The sequence below is a fragment of the Echinops telfairi genome, unplaced genomic scaffold (assembly GCF_000313985.2).
Source record: "Echinops telfairi isolate 266 unplaced genomic scaffold, ASM31398v2 ScPeMD7_5;HRSCAF=22, whole genome shotgun sequence".
In the NCBI taxonomy this organism is placed as follows: Eukaryota; Metazoa; Chordata; class Mammalia; order Afrosoricida; family Tenrecidae; genus Echinops; species Echinops telfairi.
In genome coordinates, this window is record NW_022103901.1 from 20908513 (window position 1) to 20930210 (window position 21698).

Below are 21698 nucleotides of genomic sequence, written 5' to 3' on the forward strand. Positions count from 1 at the left end.
CCGGCACAGAAACACTGTCAGATACTGAAGATACTGGTGCCCGGCACAGAAACACTGTCAGATACTGAAGATACTGGCACATGGCACAGAAACACTGTCAGATTCTAAGGTGAGCATAACTCAAGCCATGGTATTTTCAGTTGCCGCATATGCATGTGAAAAAGTTGAATACTGAATAAGGAAGACTAAAAAGGAATTGATGCATTGAATTGTGTGCTTCAGACGAATATTGAAAGTACCATGGACTACCAAAAGAACAAATCTGTCCCGGAAGAAGTACAGCCAGACTGCTCCTTAGAAGCAAGGATGACAAGACTTCATTTCATATACTTCGGGCATTTTGAAGGGAGAGACCAGTCCCTGGAGAAGGACATCATGCTTGGTAAAGTAGAGGGGCAGCAAAAAAGAAGACCATAAATGTGATGGATTGACACAGTGGCTGCAACAATGGGCTCACGCTGAAGCACAATTAATGTCTATTTTGTCAGAAATTAATTGTCACTCCTGCCTGATATTTTTGTATTTTTCCCCATCCTTTAATTGTTAAGTCTATTTTTATCTGTGTAAGATGTGTCTCCTGTAGACATGTTGATAGGCTGCTTTCTTGTCTAATCTTCTACTCTCTCATAACTAGTAAGTTTACTACCTTTAAATTCAGGTAAATATTGATATGTATGTTGTCATTTTGCTGTGTGTGTGTGTGTGTGTGTGTGTGAATATATCTGTGGTTCTCCTGTTTTCTTTGCTCCTCAAGTGTTCTGTTCTGTATTCATTTTGATCCAGGTTTTCTTATCATTTCCTTCATTGTTGTTGTTTCAGTGTTTACCAAATCTCTATGATTGTCCTATCTTTTTCGTTCGGATGAAGTTTATTAATTTTCTTGGTGGTTACTCTATAATTAATTTCTTCCCCACTTTAAAAGTCTGTTCTATCTTGACATCGACTGGAATTCCTCTCCATTCATAAATTTTGAAGCTATACCATTTATTCCTTCTTTTTTCTTTGTCTTCATTTATAAATTGATATCTCTGATTCCTTAATTTCAGTCTTCTACGTTTACGTTACTTTTGATACTTCCATATTTGGGTTTAATTCTGAATGATGCTATCATCTGTGCTAATCTCAAAGTGTTGTCTACAGTTGTTGGGTCTCTGTCCAGAGAACCCCCTTTAATATTTCTTGTAAGATTGCTCTGGTTTTTAGAAATCCCCTTAATTTTAATTTTTCTGTAAATGTCTTAATATCTCTTGTGTTTGAGGGACAATATTGCTGGATATTTAATTCTTGGTGAGCAATTTGGTTTTTTCTTTCAGTTTTATATATGTCATCCAATTATCATCTTGCCTGTGTGGTTTCTGCTGAGAAGTCAGAACTTAGTCTTAATGGTTTCCCTTTGTACACAGCTTTTCAGTTTTCCCAAGCTGCTTTCAGGACATTTTTCTTGTCTGTGTTTTGGGGAAGTTTGATCATGAAATGTCTTGGCGATTTTCTCTTGGGGGCTATCCTTTGGGGGATTTATTTTGTTTCTTGAATGCAATTCTTCTTGACTTCCATGGTATTAGGGAAGTCACCAACAAATACTTGACGATTTTGTCTGTGCCTTTTTGTTTTTTTCTTCTTATTCTGAAATTACATGTGTTATTCCTCTTGATGATGTCCCACATAACAATTAGGATTTCTTGGACTTGTTGTTGTTCCTGTTGCCGTTCACTCTAACAAATCAATATTGAGTGGTTCAATATGACTAAGTCAGCCTCCCATTGATTCAACTCAACTCCTCTGCCCTTTCGATGCTTTATCTGTTTCTGAAATCTTAGTATTAATCTTCTGGCTGTTTGCTGTTTTTGTATTCGCTTTATTTTTTTTTTTCATGTATTCTGGCAGCTGGTCTTAATAGTATTTCTCTCAATTATTCTAGATTTCTGCCAGGGTTTTCTTTGATTTTTGTCTGTGTTTTCTTTGATCTAGCTCTTAATCCTTTGAACGTACCTAAACATCATTCCTTTTAATTTCCTATCAGGTTTTTCCAATGCCATTTCTTCCTAAAGAATGTGTTCTGGCTCTGCATTTTGACATTTGTCTTGTTTCTTTGTGTGGATTGATGTTGTCTGTTATCTCCAAAAGGTTGTGGTGTAGTGCATTTGTGTTCAATTAGTGATTGTATGTCGGTGTGTTTTGCATAGGGTCCTTGGGGGAGAGGGTTGCTCTCTTTTATTTTGGTAGATTCGAGCAAATGTGACAATTGTTCTACTTTACTTGCTAGTTTCACAGCACTCTCCACCTGTCTCTTGGTGATGATCAAGGATAAGAATGTGTGCATAGCTCTCTCTGTTCGATGTTCATATACAGCAGTTGAGGGCAGGTTGTGCTGGTGTTGGCCACAGTCTATTGTTGATAAAGTGGTGCCAGAGTGAGCAGTAGTGTATTAGTGTGGGTACTGGTGAAGTCCTGAGCAGACAGAGTTGACTATCAAGTCACTGCCCCAATTGAAATATTGCTATCAGGCCAGCTGACACAGTCGTTTCATTTGTCTCCTTGTTTGCTGGTTTTGCTCAGTCTCTTCTTCTATTTGATATTCAGTTCACTACTTTACTCTTTCCTTTGAAGCTCAGTATTCCAAGATTATCATCTATATCTGGGGTTATCATCTATAGCTATATCATCGATTTCCTTGGGGTGGGGGGGGTTGGTGTCTTTGTTTTGAAGGATCTAGGAGCCCTCATGGCTTAGTGGGTTACAAAATGGACTGCTAACTGCAAGATCAGCAGTTCAAAACCACCAGCAACTCCATAGGAGAAAGGTGAGGCCTTCTACTCTCATAAGGATTTACAATCTCAAAAACCCACAAGAGCAGTTCCAGTCTGTCCTGTAAGGTCACGATGTGTCTGAAGCAACTCGATGGCAGTGAGTTTTTTAAAGAGGCTCTGGATGGCTCATCTGCCTAGTCTTCCATCTTCCAATGGCTGATTTTTCAGAAGTAGATCACTAGAATTTTCCTCCAAGCCTCTCTGGGTGGACTCAAACATCCAACCCTATGGGTAGCAAATTGAGCATGTAAGCTGTTGGCACCATGCGAGGCTCAGAACCAAAAACCAACGCCCTATGACCACTTTACTAGACCCTCTTCCCAACCAGTCCATGGGAATAGCCTTATATTTTCAATGTGGCAGAAGGCCAGATATGTAATTTGTTATAGATAGATGCATGCTAGTCCAAAAATAAGGCTTGGATTTTTTAAATCGTTTTATTAGGGGCTCATACAACTCTTATCACAATCCATACATGCATCAATTGTGTAAAGCACATTTGTACATTCATTGCCCAAGGCTTGGCTTTTAAGACTCCAAATCTAACCCTTGAAAGAGCCAATGATGTTAATAATTGCAGTTACCATGTGTCTTAACATGGACTATCTCTAATACTCACTTAAACCATATCATGTGAATCTATTTCATCTTTTCTTTACAGATGAAGAAATTGAGACAGAAAGGCTAGGTAACTTGCCAAAGAGTATTCAGCTACTAAGTGAGAAAGATCAAATTCAAATCCCATCAATTTGGCTCACGACCACTTTTTAATGTCCCTTATATTGTGTTCCTAAGGAGCCAGGGTGGTGCTGTTGGGTAAGCATCGGGTTGCTAGCCACAAGAGCAACAGTTCAGACCCACCAACTGTTCTGTGGGGAAAAGATTAGGCTATCTGCTCCTATAAGGGCTTATAGCCTCAGAAATGGTATATTAAGTTGCTATCAGTCAAAATGCATTTAATGACAGTGGTTTGATATAGTAGTTTTCTAAGTCCAATTACCCATCAGAATTATCTGAAGAACGTTAAAAAAAAAAAAAATCCAACGCCCTTATCATGGGGACAATGATAATCCAATGGCAGAAGTCTTCACCTTCTATGAAGGGGACCCAGATTCAATTCCCGGACAAAGCAACTCATGCACAGCCATTACCCATCAGGCAGTGGAGGCCTGCGTGTTACTAAACATGTTTCAGCAGAACTTCTTGGCTAAGATGGACTAGAAAGAAAGGCTTGTTAATCTCCTTCTGAAAGATCAGTCATTAAAACCCCATGGATCGAAATGTTCAATTTGCAACTGATCATTGGGATGTAGGGTTTTGTGCCATTGTAAATGGGGTTGCCGTGAGTTATGGTCATCTAGTTACGTAATCTGATGCCAACAAGAGTGAAGGGGTGAAGTTTAGCCTGTCAATCAGGTCATGCTTGATGCCCTCATTTTGAAGTGCTACAGAGATAAATAGCTCACACACACTCTCTGCTTGGTATTCCTGATGACAAGACACACGGAGCTACACTAGAGCCTTGGAGCTGGAGGAGCCACGTGGAGACCCACGCCAGTACTGAGCTGCTTCTACCGCCACTGGATCCACAAGACTTTCCACCCACTGGCATGTGATCTTCCTGCATTCACAGTCATTGCATGTGTTTCATGAGTCTGAAGAGGACTTTATAGATTGGTATTGGACAAATGGGCTATTACAGGACTTATGGACTGGGCTGCGATGTTTTCTCAATATTCAATTGCTCTTGTATATAAAGCTCTGTCTTATACACATATGAGTGCCTATGAATTTGTTTCTCTAGTCAACCCTGACTAACACATCTTGACAGCAAATAATTTGAGATCTCTTTTCATTTGCTTATCTAAGTAATCTGTAGGCCTCCAAGCTATCTGGTCTTCAAAGAAGCATTTATAAATGACAAGACACATATTGTTATCATATACCAAGGGACCATTCTTTTTTCTCCTTCTCCTCCACTTCCTCCTCTTCTTCCTCCTCTTTTATTTCCTCCTCCTCTTCTTCCTCTTCCTCCTCTTTTTCTTTTTAATAGCATCTCAATTCTTCTTAGAAATCATTCCATCCCCATTGGGCCTCTACTCAAGGACTCCCTCAATGCAAGAACATTTTCTTCTATTAAACTGGCATTCCATGATGCTCACCTTCCAAACTTTGTCACTGAAGACAAAGCAGATGCATAAGCAAATGTAGTGAAGAAACTGATGGTGCTCAGCTATATAGCATCTGGGGTCTTAAAGGCTTGAAGATAAACAAGCAGCATCTAGCTCAGAAGCAACAAAGCCCACATGGAAGAAGAACAGCAGCCTGCATGATCACAAGGTGTCGATAGAATCAGTTATCAGACATCAAAGACCCTGAAAAAAAAATCATATCACTGTGAATGCGGGGGAGTGCAGAGTGGAGACCTAAAGCCCATCTGGAGGCAACTGGACATTCCCTTACAGAAGGTCCCAGGAAGGAGACAAGCCAGTCGGATGCAGAATAGCACCAATGAAACATATAAATTTCCTCTAGATCTTTAATGCTTCCTCCTCTCCACTATCATGACCCCAATTCTACCTTACAAATCTGGCTAGACCAGAGTATGTACATGGGTACAGGTAAGAGCTGGAGACACAGGAATCCAGGATAGATAAATGCCTCAGGACCAATATTGAGAGTAGCCATACCAGGAGGGGAAGGGGAAGATGGGGGTGGAAAGGGGGAACCGATCACAATGATCTACCTATAACCATCTCTCAGGGGGATGGACAACAGAAAAGTGGGTGAAGGGAGACATCGGTCAGTATAAGACATGAAAAAATAACAATAATTTATAAATTATCAAGGGTTCATGAGGGAGGGTGGGAGAGGGGGACATGCGAAGCTGATACCAAGGGCTCAAGTAGAAAGAAAATGTTTTGAAATGACGATGGCAGCAAATGAGCAAGTGTGCTTGACTCCATGGATGAATGGATTGTGATAAGAGTTGTACGAGCCCTCAATAAAGTGATTTTTTTTTTAAAAGAAAGAAAGAAATCATTCCATCCCACTGTGTTCAGTTTGGGGAAGTAGACCGTTAAATCTCAATTAAGGGTTGGTTAGGTAACTTGAGACTGGTCAGATCTCAAGTTTCACCATCTCAAGTTTCCATCTTTCACCAGCTGGAATTTGAAAATACAGCCAAAGTGGCACAAGACCCAACATTAGATGGAAGTGATCTGGTTGCTGAGCTTTCCTTTCTGTGCCCTGGAGTACATTATACCATATCTGCTCGGCAAGTCCTAACAGAGTCTCATTGTAGCAACCTTGCCCGTGGAAGTTGAAACCATCTACCTCGGATGCCAAATGGATAATAAATTCCACTCCACATGCCAACTGCATCCTGTGGAAATCTCAGTGTTCCTGCCCTGGTCAAGTTTAGACCCCGGCTGCCAATGCAGTCCTTTCTCTCTCATCTCCATTCACCCAGGAATAGGTTTGTGAGAACTGCCCTTTTCTCTGTTTCAATAATCCGCTGAAATGCCTGACAAACCTCAGGGGGAAATATATCCTTAGAGGGAGGGGAAAAAGAATATACAAATACATAGGGCAAGATCCGAGGGATCTCTGAGCAGAGCTTCTATGTTCCCACGAGGGAACACTGACGTTTCCAGGAACAGGAAGCTCCACTGAGCCATCACCTTCTAACACCTTGATTGGCCTCACCTGGGACAATGAGAGAGGCCAGCATGTCTCCTAAGGCTCATCATCCTCAGAGCTCCAGACAGTCCTCTTGATCAAGTCAGCTCGCTCAACGGCTTCAGGTATGACCTGGCCTCATTCATTGACTTTCTGCACAGACTGAGAGGCAAGATTAAACACTTTGCCAGTCCTGCTTGCCAAACTGGCCGGGATATTTTTGGGCTGTCAGTGAGACTCATCCAGGTATGCTGAAGAGGCTTCCTTTCCCTCGGCGTGACTTTAGGGGAGCTGGTTGGCAGTAAATTCATGGAACAGAAAAGAATAGGGTCTATGCATGGGGGGTGGGGATGTTTGGGGGCGCATCCTCTACTGCTTCTTATTCCAAGCCCTGTCTGAACCAGGGACTATGATGGGAAGTCAAGAAGTGTTGCTACCAAAGCCTAGACACCTTTATTAAACAAGAGTATCAAACTATGAAAGACCTGTTTCTCGGCATAGCCCCCATTTAGGTCTGGCCATGGGCAGGGGCAAGTCCATAAACCGTATCAAGCTAGTTCACGAATCTGAGCCAATTCATCATCTTTGGTGAGAACGGATCTCTTTGGAACTGTGTCCGAAGAGAGTATCATTCTACCCACGCTGGCAAATCCTATGCTGGCTGGAAAAAAAAATCCTTATGGCTCCCCCTTTGTTGTACCCAAAGAGAGGTCTCATAGCACTTATGATGCCTTAAAACTCCTAGGAAGGACTCTCAGGTTTCAGGCAGAAAATCTGCTCATTCTTCCTTGATAGATGATAGATAGATATCCATCTGCCTGTCTGGTGGGTATCCACACAAGCATGATCATCATCACATCCACCAGTTACTTGCTTTACGTGCTTTTTATAGATATTTATGCATTTGACTCTCATAAAAATCTCACATGTGGGAACTATTAATATACCCGTTTTCCACATGAGGAAGCCAAGGCATGATAAGATTTAAGTAACTTGCTCAACATCACATAAATTTGAAACCAGAAATACTGGCTCCACAATCTATGCCTTTAACCACTATATAATATTGCATCTACACACCGGCCTGTATGATTGTGAGGTGTTGATAGGATCAGGTATCAGGCATCAAAGAACAAAAAATCACATCATTGTAAATGAGGGGGAGTGCGGAGTGGAGTCCTAAAGCCCATCTTAGACAACTGGACATCCCCTTACGGAAGGGTCGCAGAGAGGAGACGAGCCAGTCAGGGTGCAGTATAGCACCAATGAAACATGCAACTTTCCTCTAGTTCTTTAATGCTTCCTCCCCCCTCTATCATGATCCAAATTCTACCTTACAAATCCGGCTAGACCAGAGGATGTACACTGATACAGATCAGAGATAGAAACACAGACAATCCAGGACAGATAAAGCCCTCAGGTCCAATGAGAGTAGAGATACCAAGAGGGTAAGGGGAAGGTGGGGGAGGAAGGGGAACTGATCACAATCATCTACATATGACTCCCTCCCAGGGGGACGGACAACAGAAAAGTGGGTGAACAGAGACATCGGTCAGTGCAAAACATGACAAAATAATAATAATTTCTAAATTTATCAAAGGTTCGTGAGGGAAGGAGGGGAGAGTAGGGAGGAAGGGGGGAAAATGAGGAGCTGATACCAAGGGCTCAAATAGAAAGCAAATGTTGTGAGAATAATGATGGCAACAAATGTACAAATGTCCTTGACACAATGGATGGATGGATGGATGGATGGATGGTGAAAAGGGTTGTATGAGCCCCCAATAAAATTATATATATATAGCTTCTATTGTTATCTTCGGCAGAACCACCTCTCTCTGTCAAACCATGAGGTGAGCCCATGGGCCTACGAATCCAGAAGGAGGCATAAGGCCATGCCTGGTCAATCAGCACAAGCCACCCTCCTGACTCCACGTGACCGGTAATCCAGTGATGAGACTTGAACTCATGTTACTGATGGTGCCATAGCCCTCAGGCTCCCATAGGAGAAAAGTCTGTCTGGAAATAAAACAGACAGAGGAGGGCTGAGCCGTGAAATAAAGAGAGAGAGAGAGAGAGAGAGAGAGAGAGGTTTCTGGAGACCTTCTGATTCGCTGTGTCTGAAGTGACGTCTAGCCCTTGGACTTTTCCATTTCAAGAACCAAAAATTTCCATTTTCACATAAGTCAGTGTGAGCTGAGTTTCTGCGTTATGTAACAGAAAGAGATGACAGATCTATCATCTGTCACGACGTGGGGAACACTCTTCTTCTGGCTGTGCTTTGAGTTTCCGGCCTGAGTGGGCATGAAGAGTCCGAACTTCACAACGGAGTGGCCAGTCTCCTAAACTCCAGTGCCTGTTTTCCTGAGGATGGGAGAAGGGACGGCACTAACAGAGCCCTGGAGTTTGGTCGGAGAGCACGTGGCAAACCATTCTCATCTCTGCAGGCGGATGAGCACGGGTTTGGGTTCTTCCACCAAGCATTGAACTTCAACCCCAAGCAGCCCATTTCCCATGCAAAGTAACGGGATCATAAGCTTCAGAATGTACGTGTCGCTGTGGAGACTGGCAGGCCCCTGATTTGAGAAAAAGGCTTCTCGAAGGCCCTTCGGAGGGCAGATGCAATGACCGAGGGTGGTCACGACTCGCTTCAGGGAGGTCGTGCTTTGGAAACCAGATTAAAAGGCTACCATGAACTGTCGGGTGGCAGTGGTTGAAACCAGGACGAGGACTGGCGTTAAAGCCAACGAAGAAGATTCCACAAAGGTGAACCAGAGCAGAAGCAGCGTAAGAGAATTTGGGGTGAAGGGCTCCAGAGAGGTTTGCTGAATGAAAGGGGGTGCCTAGTGGAAAGTGGCAGATCAGGGCAATTTGAGCTGCGCCTACAAGAAAGCCTCTCCCAAATAAGACTTTACCAAGAGACAGCTCCTTATCTCACAGTCAAAGATAAGAGTTGGCTCAGCAGCTCCCTGGTACCGTCAGTGACTCAGCTTCCTGCAACTCCTCCACTCTGCTGTAAGCCTGGCTCCCTCGCTGCCACAACCCCAAGCTTTATTTCCTCACACAGAAATACCCACAAGTCCAAAGGAAGGGCTGCTTCCCACATATCAGAAAGGAGCCTTCTTTCTCCAGCCTGCCTTCCTTCGCCGTAGGTCCCACAGGGTCGGGCTGATCACATGTCTGTTCACCAGCTACCAGCGAGCCTCAGAAAGCTTCACCCACCAGGAAGAATAGGAAGGCTGGGAACGGCTGCTCAGTAGGCAATGCTCAAGCCAGCAATATTTGCGCCATCTTCTTCTTGCCCATCCCATCATTTACTGAAGGAACCCCGGTGATGTAGCTGCTTACCACAAGGTCAGCAGTTCAAACACGCCAGCCTCTCAATAGGACAAAGATGAGGCTTTTTGCTCCCTTAGAGATGAATAGCCTCAGAAAACCCCAAACACAATTCTGTTCTGTCCTCTAGGGATGCTATGAGTCAAAATGGATTCAATGACGGTGGCTTTGTTCTCCTTTTTGTTGGCTTTGGCGTGGTCATTTACTCAGTACTTTCCTTAAATCAATGTACTTTTTTACCATAAATACCTGTACTTTAGGTAGGAAATTTTATATTACAACCATAAATGAAAAGATATTTCCAGATCCTCTTTTCCAATCTATCTTTAAACAAATTCAGAATGATTAAAACAGAAATCATTTTCTCCTCTTTCACTTATAAGCATCTCTTATCCCACCAGCAGTACTCAGACTTTGGGATGAGTGGAAGCAGGGTAAACATTACCTACAAATTCTTGGGTCCTGGTAGTAAGAGCTGTTCAACAAAGAGCTATAAACTGCATTGTGAGCACCATCATGACAAGGCCTTCCCTACCGTGTTCCATGACTATCTGTAAAGCTGAAGACGTTTATTTGTTTGGTTTCCAGCCACCAGACCAAAGAACCAAACTCATGGCCTTCGAGTCTCTGCCAACTCATAGCAACCCTATAGGATAGGGTAGAATTTCCCTGTGAGCTTCGGCGACTGTAACTCTCTACTGGAGTAGAAAGTCCTGTCTTTTTCCTGAGAGCATCTGGGGGGTTCTAACTGCTGAGACCGTTAGGATCACTGCCCAACTCATAACCACTACACTCCCATAACCACTACACTCCCAGGGCTCCTTTCCAGCCACAGTCCCTCTGAAAATGTGGTTTCATCTTCATTTAAAACAAAATTCAGCTCCAAGGTTGTAGGAACCACCACTTGCTCATGCCTTGGACTACAAAGATCCTCACCTACTTCTCTGAATAGCCTCCCACTTACTCCAAAGGATGCACTTGCTGTGGGCCCAGAAGGGTTCCCCCAACCTGTTACTTACATCAGAGGCTGGTCCCTTGTCAGCTCCCGGGCAAGAGAAGGTGACGAATTCATGGCACCTCTTATGCACCACAAAGCAGCAGACTGTAAGAGAGAAAATAAGCGGAAGGTAAGGAAAGGGAAAGAGAGATCATCAAACCTGGATTTCAGAGACAAGCAAAGGTCTTCTACCAAAATAAATAAGTCAAACTTTTGGAAGAACTATAAAGTTGCATCTCGCATAGGAGTCAAGTTCTGAGATTAAACCCTCGTTCCCAAGATCAACATGCGCAAAATGAAAACCTTTCAAGGTTCTTCTTATCTGCTGATGGAGCCAGGACATTGTTTCTTAGATCAGCACCGAATGAAGTAGCTGGCTTATGTTGGGTCCATCATGTGTACAAAACACACCTGTTTAAACATTGGCACTATAGTTAGAGAAGATGTTTGCAATGTGAGAGGCATGTCTCTCCCGGGAATGATGCTGTTCACCGAATAGAAGAAATAGGCTTCAATGTCTACATGGTTATTTTAGTCATTTTGTAACTAAATATATGCATGTGAATTTGAGTGTAGTTCTAAGCAGCTAAAACCTAAAAACCAAAGCTAGTTGGCATCTAGCCAACCCATCTCATAGCTACCCAGGTGTCTCCAAGCAGACATGTGTCCTATCGGATTGTCGGTAACTGACTTTTTGGAAGCAGATCTCCAGGCCTATCTTCTGAGTTGTTTCTGGGTACATTTAATAGTTCAACCTTTAGGTTAACAGCGGAGTGCCATCAATAAGCACTTGTACCACTCCAATGCAGAATGTAGGTGAACCTCATTAAAATCCTAACTTGAATAAACTGGTATAGTTTCTAAATTATGAGGTAATCAGGGAAATGGGTATGCTCCTTGGCTTTTTGATCTTAGGCAATTATTATAATTTATATTATAAAATTAAAATTTTTGATCTGATAATAGTATTAAGACTATGTATTTTATTTTTTGAAGACTTTTAAAAAAAGACTTCCTAACTTTGAGAATGCAACCTAAGCTCTTTGGGATACATTTATTTAATTCAAAATAATTCTATATGCCAGAGAGGAGCCCCAGGGCAGAGTTACTGTAGATGAAAAAATAGTAGCCATTAATTAATCACTATTGGACCTGGATGATAAATATGTGAGAGTTCATCATATGATGCTGTCTACTCTTATATCCATGCAAAATATTCTATAATCTAAAGAAGAAGAAAAGAAATCCTCGTGGCTAGGAACCACAAAGAAATTTCTCTCTTCTTTGCTTTCTCTTCTTTCTACTTTAGGATTCAATAGGTATTTAATAAATAAGATGTACTTTGCCTAGAGCTGTCTGTGTCAATGTTTGTGTGCACATGTGTGTGTGTGTGTGTCCTTCTGTGTGCATGTGCCTACAAACACAGAGATAAATATATAAGGAGCAGCTGAAAAATGCCCATCATGGTTAATTCTGGGAGGAGCATGGCAGATTATTTTTATTTTCAACCTTAGTTTTCTGTATCGTTTGGGACTTATATAATGAGCATATATTAGTGATATGCAATAAAAAAGGAAAATTATTCCATTCTGAAAAAATATCTTGAAATTTTAAATGCATATATTACAGACATATTAGACACACATATGATTGGCAACGTTGAAAGCTCAATAGTAGATCACCAGAAGTAGATCACCAGGCACTTCTCGATAGATTCAAACTACCAACCTTCTGGTTAGTAGTCAAACACTTTTCACCCAGAGACTCCAAAGATGCTTAGAACTGCACCCAAATTCAAAACTAACAGAATTGACCCAGTTAAGGATAATATTAGCAAGCTGGGAGTCTAAACTAAAGAATTTCCCTAGAACTCTGCAAAAAAAGAGCAAGAAATGAAAGCAATGTTGTGAAATATGTAGGGTAGATTCATAAATCCTAATAACCATTTGAAAAGATCTTTAGTGTAGAACAGAATGGTGAAAACATGCAATCTTAAGAAATAGAAGACAATTCCCCCTAAAGATTAAGTAGTTAAGACATTACAATGAAAAAAAACCAACTGTCTGTGTCCATAAATATAAATGAAAAAAAGACTCATGATGATGATGAGATCAAGGTTCTAAGATCATTCTGTCCAGCAAGGGCAGGACTGGTGGAAAAGAGGGCCCTTGTTGACAAAGGAATAAAAATTGTTCTAACATCAAATTTCTCATCAGCACCAGTGAAGCCTTAAACACAGAATTTACTTTAAAGTCTAAGGAAAAATAATTTTGAATCTAAATGCCCACATCCAACCAAAGTAGCATTCAACTGAAAACAAAATAAATATACTTCCAGGAGGCCCAAACCAAACCCGCTGCTGTTGAGTTGATTCTGACTCAAGGTGATTCTGTAGGGCAGAGTTGAACTGCCCCAGAGGGGCTTCCAGGGCTCCAGTCTTTACGAAAGCTGACTGCCCCATCTTTCTCCCATGAAATGACCGGTGCGTTTGAACCACTGACCTAGAAGTTAGCAGCCAGATGCTTAACCATCAAGTCACCAGGGCTTCTCTCCCAGACCACAAAGACTTAGAAAAAATAGGTGGGGTGAAAGGGAAGGATAAATGAAGCACCGTGAGAGAGAGAGAGAGAGAGGATCTAAGCCTTAAGAAGTAGAGGTGGGAGGAGAGTTAGAAAATTCACATGTGCTAAGTGTCTTGTCTTATTCTTTAGAGATCTTACATATTGAAAAACTGCATACAATTATAAGACATTATAAGTTTAATTATGTGTGTTAGTAATTCGGGATAAAAAGACTAGAAATACAATGTGTATCTTTCAAACCACTAAAAGAGAAAACTGGACAAACACAACGTAATCCTTCAAAAGACTTTCCTCATTCATGCCCTTTGCATTGTAAACCCTTTCATCCATCTGTTGTGTCTTTGTGCTGGTGGTGCTGCTGCAAAGTGCTATCAAATGGTTTCCAAGTCATACACCCCTATACATAGCCAAACAAAACATTGCCTGCTTCTGTACCATCCTCACAATTACGATGCTTAGCCCATTGTTACAGCCACCGCTACAATCCATCTCCTTGAGGGTTTTCCTCGTTTTCACTGACCCTCTGCGTCATCAAGCACGATGTCCTTCAGAGACCAGGTGCTCCTGATGACACAACCAAAGTACACGAGCATTCCGACTGGACTTCTTCTCAAAAAGACTTGTTTGCTCATTCCTCGGTTTGTTTCCTCGTATGTGATGTTAAATAGGGATCAAACTTGCCTCCCCCTGCCCTCTGCCCAAATGGGTAACCAATTGTCCCAGCATCCTTTATTGAATAATTCATCCTTTCCTCACAGATTTCAAATGCCAACCTTATTCCAAACACAAAATAATTATATACACTGCGTCTGTCTTTAGGCTTTCTTCTCTGTTCCACTGATCTGTCTGTCTATTCTTGTAGAACAGCAATATGAGATTTAATTATAGCAGCTCTATAATATGTTATTTCTTGGCACACTAAGACCTCCCTCATTATCTTTCTTTTCAACATTTTCTTGGCTATCACTGCATGTTTGTTCTTCCAAATGAACTTTAGAATCAGATTATCAAGATTTTTAAAATACCGATGGAATTTTTATTAGAAATGTGTTTAGCATTTTATTGGAATTGCCAATCCCCTGAAAACAATCTCTGTTACTCCTACCAAATGACTGGATGGGAACATGCAAATAAGTATAGAGGACTCCGATTCAGGAATTTGTTAGTTTTGTCATTCCATTCGGTACAAAGTTAACCATTTCAGACACAGGGACAGAGACTGAAGGAAAAGCCATGAAGCAGAACACATCCAAGATTCCTCCATGGAGAAATAGAAGTGGCGGCAGTAGCAGTGGAGGCAGAACAGTGGCTTTCTCCCAACTCATGGAATGAGGAAAGCTGAGTACCTTCCGGCAGGAGGCTGTCTTGCCAAGTGAGGTACTCTTTGGGCACTTATCAGTGCTAAAGGAACTTGGTAATACTTGCCCCAGCAAGGCAAAGGTCAAGGACAGGAGAGATGTGTCTGATGTGGCTGAGAAGAGGTGCTGTGGAACTGCATCCTTGGTATTTTCTGATCCTGACTTGTAACCTGTTAACTTCCCTATGTGGGCTCATAATCATCTGATCTGTAACATCTGTGTAGCCATCACAGTGAATTATCAAACTCAGCAGAAACATAACCTTCTATGAGTGGGCAGTTGGTGTTAAAATACGGTAAATTTTTTTAAAAATTGGGTAAATCAGCAGGGAAAGCAGAGTCATGTCCAACTTCTACCTCATAGAAACTGACCTTGGGATGATGTGCAGTAGGAGTGTCCTTTCCTCTGTGTAAAGAGAGGAAGTCAGAATTGCCCTCAGAGATTTAGGCTGAAACTGTCTTAAATTTAGAACTTAGGTGCAAAATAACCGGCACACTTGCAACAATAGGTTTTCCCATTAAGATTTGGGTATCGACTTATGTTTCTTAAAAAAGTCATTTTCCCCTTATAGGTCTTGCACATTATTCATTTAACATACTTTGAAGAATCCTTTCATTGTGCTGATATGATTTTGACCTTTTTCCTTTTTGTTTTTCAATAGGTTACAGTTTATAAATAAGAAAAAATAGATTTGTAGTATATTTACAAAGGGACTTCAAAAACATCATGGAAAAATTGTATTGTCCTTTAATTCCATTTTCCACAAACTATTTGAAGCCCTCTGGTATTTGGTAAGCAGTTATTTCATTAGACTTGTAATAGTGGGGCAGGTTTTCAGTTGTTTCTTTGAGATTTTTAGAAAAAGAATCATATTTTTTAATCAATTTATTGGGCCTCATACAATTCATCACAATACATAGTTCAATTGTGTAAAAGCACATCTATACATTTGTTGTCCTCATCATTCCCAAAATTCGCTTTTCTCTTGGGTTCCCGGAATCAGCTCATTTTCCTTTTTTCCCCTCTCCCTCCCTTCCTCCTCCCCCCTCCCCCATGCACCCTTGATAATTTATAAATTATTATTATATCTTATATTACACTGCCCGGCATCTCCCTTCACCTACCCACTCCCAAGGTACCATAATGTGTTAGTCTGGGTACTTTAGAGAAACAAATCCACAGAAACTCATATGTATAAGAGAGAGTTTTATATAAAGGGTAAGTGCACATCAAGAAAACACCCCAACCCAGTGCTGCCCAAGCCCACAAGACCAACATTAACCCATATGTCCGACACCAATCCACAAAGTCCTCCTCCGTCTCATAAAACAGACGCAATGATGCCAACTGCAGGAGGAAAGCGAATCAGTGAAAGTGTAAGCATCTCAGCGCTGGCAGAGGTCTCCCCCTCATAAGTAGTTGGTTTAGAATTTTTCTTCAAAATATGTTATGATGTTATTCATTTTTACCTTCTTTTGGGGGGTTGATTTTGGGTTTCCTGGGATCTACCAAAATTCCTGATACACGGTTTATATTCAATAAATAGATGTTTAGTGAATGAATAAACAAAAGAATGAATATGATCAGCCACAGGAAAAAAAGAAAATGTAACCATCTATACAGTAACAGCTCCTGAGTGGCCCTTCCACAGATAACTGCGGTACAATGTATTATTTAATATGGCCCTTCTAACCAAAGTCTAATAACGAAATGCGCAAAGACCTAGAGACAGAAAACCAAAAAGGGAAAACACACTCAGCATATCTTAAACTAAAAGAAACAAGGAATGCCTCAAGTTGCAAGAGTCAAAGATTCTGCAGACAAAATAGTGAGTGATGCAGACAGCATCAAAAGAAGATGAACCAAAACATCAACATTCCACCATTTCAAGAGGTCGTAGATGCTCAAGAACCAATGGTACTGAAAGAAGTCCAAGCTACGCTGAAAGCATTAGCCAAAAACCAGACTCCAGGAAGAGATGGAATAACACTCTAAATGTTTCGACAAGCCGAGGAAGCACCGGAAGCACTCACTCATCTATTCCAGGGAATGTGGAAGACAGCTACTTGGTCAACTGGCGGGAAAAGATCCATAATTATGTTCATTCCAAAGAAAGGTGACCTAACAGAATGCTCAAATTATAAAACAGTATCACTAATATCATATTCAAGTAAAATTTGCTGAAATTCATCCAACAATGGTTGCAGCGGTACAGTGACAGAGAGTTGCCAGAGGCTCGGGCCGGATTCAGAAGAGCACTTGGAACAAGAGCTACCTTTGCGGATGTCAGATGGATCTTGGCTGAAAGCACAGAGGACAAGAAAGATGTTCACTTGCGCTTTATTCCCTATGCCAAGGCAATTGATTGCGTGAGTCATAACAAAAGGGAAACCCATCACAAGGTTGGATATATACCCTCCCCGCCGAAGGGGATGAATAACAGAAATATGGGCGAAGAGAGACAATAGATAATATGATATGAACTAATAATAACAATATAAAATTGATCAAGGATTCAAGAGGGTGGTAGGGGAAAACAGAGGAGCTTATACCAAGCGCTCCATGTAGAAAAGGTTTTAGAAATGATAGCAACCTATGGACAAATATGCTTGATACAACTGATATATGGAATGTTATAAGAGCTGTAAGAGCCCCCAATTAAGTGATATTTTTAAAAAAGAAGAATGGAATGTCTAGGAAACTGCTCAAGTGGAGCCTTTACATGGATCAAGAGGCAGTTGTGCAAACAGAGCAAAGGAATACTACAAGGTTTATAGTCAGGAAAGGTGTGTGTGTGTCAGGGTTGCCTCCTCTCACTAGACTTAGTCAATCTGTATCCAGAGCAAATAATCAGAAGCTGGCTTACATGAAGAAGAATTCAGCATCAGAATGGAGGAAGGCTTATTAACCGCCTGCGATAAGCAGATGACACAGCCGTGCTTGCTGAAAGTGAGGAAGATTTGAGGTGCTTGCTGATGAAGATCAAGGATTGCAACCTTCAGTATGGCTTGTAACTCAATGTAAAGAAAACCATCTCCTTACAACTGGACAAATAGGTCACATCATGATAAATAGAGACAATATTGAAGTTACCAAGGATTTCATCTTGCTTGGATCCACAATCCATGCTTATTGAAGCAGCAGTCAAGAGATCAACTACACATTGCATTGGGTAAATTTCCTGCACAAGATCTTTTTAACGTGCTGAAAAGCAAGGATGTTACTTTGAGGACTAAGCTGGGCCTGATCCAAGCCCTTGTCTTTTCAATCACCTCATTTGCATGTGAAAGTTGGACACTCAACAAGGTAGACCAAAGAAGAATCGGTGCATGTGAATTATGTGCTGGGGAAGAACACTGAAAATACCATGGACAACCAGTCTGTCCTGGAAGAAGTACAGCAAGAATGCCCCGTGGATGCTAGGATGGCAAGACTCTGCCTCACATACTTTTGACATGTCATCAAGAGAGACCAGTCCCTGGAAAAGGAAGCATGCTTGGTAAAATATGGGGGGGGGGGGTAAATAGAGAAAGGTGCTGGGCAAAATGGATTGACACAGTATCTGCAACAATGGGCTCAACCATATGAACAATTGTGTGGCTGGTGCAGGACCAGGGGGCGTTCCCGTGGGATCATGCAAATAAGATATATGGAAACCAAAAGAGGGGATTGGCTGGCTTTTCTTTCCTCGTAGGCTTGAAAGGAGTCTCTGAGAGAGGGAGGACAAAGCTGTACTGCAGTAGGTAGTGGACAAGGATAAGAGGGATCCCCTCCCTCCCCGTGGAGAGAAAGTGTTTTGAGAATGATGTACAAATGCGCTTTACACAATTGATGTGTGTATGGATTGCGATAACAGTTGTATGAGCCCCTAATAAAATGTTTAAAAGAAAAAACAGATTCCACTCCCCCACTCCTCAATCCACAGGACCTGTAAAACCTAAAAAAAAAAAAAAAAGAGTGATCCCTTAAGATAGTGATAGTGATGAAGCAAAGACCCATTTGAGATGGCTGTGGTGGGGCTTTCTAACCCAGGAAGCTTTTAAGTACCAGGGGGTGTGGCACTGACTCCTTTCCCCCCACCCCACCCCCACTTCAGGAAACGGAGCATTGTGCCAAATAAAGTTTGGGAGCCTGTGCTACAGGGGAAAGAAGCTGGGACATTTGGAAAGTGGATGAGCTTCTAGTGAAAAGCCCTTGTTTTACACATGCTTCTGAGAAGTTGTGCAAATCAAATATCAGGTTAACTGAAAACTTTTAAAGAAAGTAGTTGAGCCGGCACTGGCTATTTAAAGAAATAAACGGAATCCTTTTATGATACAAATAAACACCCCCTCATTTCTATTTGGCAAATTCAGGATAGACCAGCTTTCCCTAAAGAAGAGGCAACATTTCCTGAGCTGCTGCAACCTGTACCAGGCCCTACTTTCAAACGGGTGCCTGGTAAGGGCCACGAATTCCTCAATGCCTCCTGATGTATTCAATAACTCCTTGCTCCACAGAGATGGAAGGCTGGTAGCACACACTCATCTGCATCCAGTCAGTAACCATGCTTTGTTAGGACCACACAATGTTTGGAGTGAGGGAGGAATATATATATATACCTACAGTTGAGTATCTGAATATTTCCTAAAATCTTGAAAGATGGGGCAAGGCTAACCCTTATTGTAAGCTGAAACCAAGTAGCCATTTCCCCTTTTGGACAGGCCAGATGGGAGCGCTGGTGGCACAGTGATTAAGCACTTGGCTGCCAGATCAGCAGCAGTTCTTTTGTTGATGATGATGATGGTAATGTTGATGTTGTTGCTGGGAAGGCCAAGGGATACCTAGCACTCATCAGGTATTTCTATTAATCACCTGGCCCGTAAGCACTTGAAGTTGAGACCCGCGACAAAAAGGTCACCCACCTCCATCTCACCTTTACTGTATGTAAGCACATAAAGTCCACATGCCAGGTCTGATAGACAAAAGCATGGTGGCAGAGTGATTACGATTGGGCTGCGATCTGCAAGGTCAACATTACTAAACAAGCAGCCGTTCCTTGGGAGAAGACAGGGCTTTCTACTCTCGTAGACAATGAACAGTTTCAGAAACGCACACGAGTAGTTCAACCTTGTCCTATAGTGTTGCTCTAAGTCGGCATTGATACCAAGGCAATGAGTTTGGGGTTTTTTGGTTTGTTTTTGTCTTGGAAACATGTCCTGGAACCTGTAAATATATTACTTTAGCTGACAAAAGAACTTCAAGTAAGGATCTTGAGACAAGATGATTCTATGTGAACCAGCTAGGTCCCACATAAACATAGTGTTCTTCTATAATGGAGAGGGACAGGCAGAGAAGGAGAAGTGAGCCCAGAAACCCGAGTCCCAAGTGATGGGGGCTAGCAGGGAGGGCCTGGCATTAGCCAATGAATGCAAATGACTCCTAGAAGCTGAAAAGACAAGAGACTCTCCCCAAAGCCTCAGAAGGAGGACAGCCTTACTGACACCTGGATCTCAACACTTAGGGACCCATTTTTAGATCTCTAGCCTCCAGAACTGTAAGTTAATAAATTTGTGTTCTTTTAAATCACTCAGTCGGTCATAATGTGGTGCATCGGCTAGCGGGAACTTATACACCCCATAAAATCAGAAATTAGGAGGAACCGATCACAATGATCTACATGTAACCCCCTCCCAGGGGGATGGACAACAGAAAAGTGGGTGAAGAGAGACATCGGTCAGTGTAAGACACGAAAAAATGATAATCATTTATAAATTATCAAGGGTTCATGAAAAGTGGGGGTGGGGGAGATGGGGAGCTGATACCAAGGGTTCAAATAGAAAGAAAATGTTTTGAGAATGATGATGGCATCATATGTACAAATGTGCTTGGCACAATGGATGGATGGATTGTGATAAGAGCTGTACGAGCCCCCAATAAAATGATGGGGGGAAAATCAGAAATGTGGTTAATCCTGAAGCAATAGGGGACACTCTCAGGGGACTTCTCTGAATTATTTACCACAAGAAAGTACTGGGGCCCCAACTCACTCTACTCCATTGCCCTCACCCCAACTCTAATCTCAATATGTGCTCATTGCATTCCAAGGGGATAAAGCCCTGTCATCAACATTTTTATTTTTCCTCATTGGAGTTGATCTTCGTCTACCCAATTCTCACTGGATTCCTGGAAAAGCAATCTTAGACCCTAAATCTACAGCAGCCTGTGACCAAAATTCCAACACTGGCTACAGATGTCTGCAGTGGAAGAAGAAAGAGAAAGGTCTTAGCATTTTTCTCTGCCCTCATCCCTTCCGAGCTGCCCCAAACCAGCCAAGTAACAAGAGAGAAGTTACAGGTCTGGAATCAGATGAATGTCAATTCGACCTCTTGTCGTACCACTTTTATAAATTGAAAAGAACCCCAACAATTTCTATGCCTCTGTGAGCCTCTGTTTCCTTCTGTAAATTTGGAATAATAGTAACTCCTCTTCCAGGGCTGTTGTGGTGTTCAAAAGAGACAGCACACATATAGTCATTGGTGGGTAGGGTGTATGAGTTGGGTAGGGTGCATGCCATTCTGCTTTGTTAGGGCTGGAAAGGATCACTCTTTCCCCACAGTCAGTCAAAGCTGAGCCACAGGCTTTACTGCACTAAACTCTGATGGCACAGTGATTATGCATTGGGCTGCTAGCCACAAAGGTCACCAGTTCAAAACCAGCAGTGAGTCCTCGGGAGACAGATGAGGCTTTCTACTCCCATGAAGAGCTAGCATCTCAGACACCCACAGGGGCAGTTCTATCCTGTCCTATAGGGTCACTGTGAGTGAGAATCTACACGATAAAAGCGGTGTTGTTTGCAAAGAGGACCACATGGCCAGCCCCACTATGCAACATGACGTCCCTCACTGACCCATGGCCCTGCGGGGAACAGCACCAGAGACACAGTGTGGGAATTGCGCCC

The 21698-nt window shown here is 42.1% G+C and overlaps 1 protein-coding gene across 1 annotated transcript in view; it reads right to left on the minus strand.

Annotated features, from left to right (window-relative positions):
- PRKCB (protein kinase C beta) overlaps positions 1–21698 on the minus strand; it is a 457504-nt gene that overhangs the window by 252623 nt on the left and 183183 nt on the right. The window contains exon 4 of the mRNA XM_004705718.2: positions 10841–10923. Coding sequence (XP_004705775.2) covers positions 10841–10923 — 83 coding nt within the window. The remainder of the gene's footprint in view (positions 1–10840; positions 10924–21698) is intronic.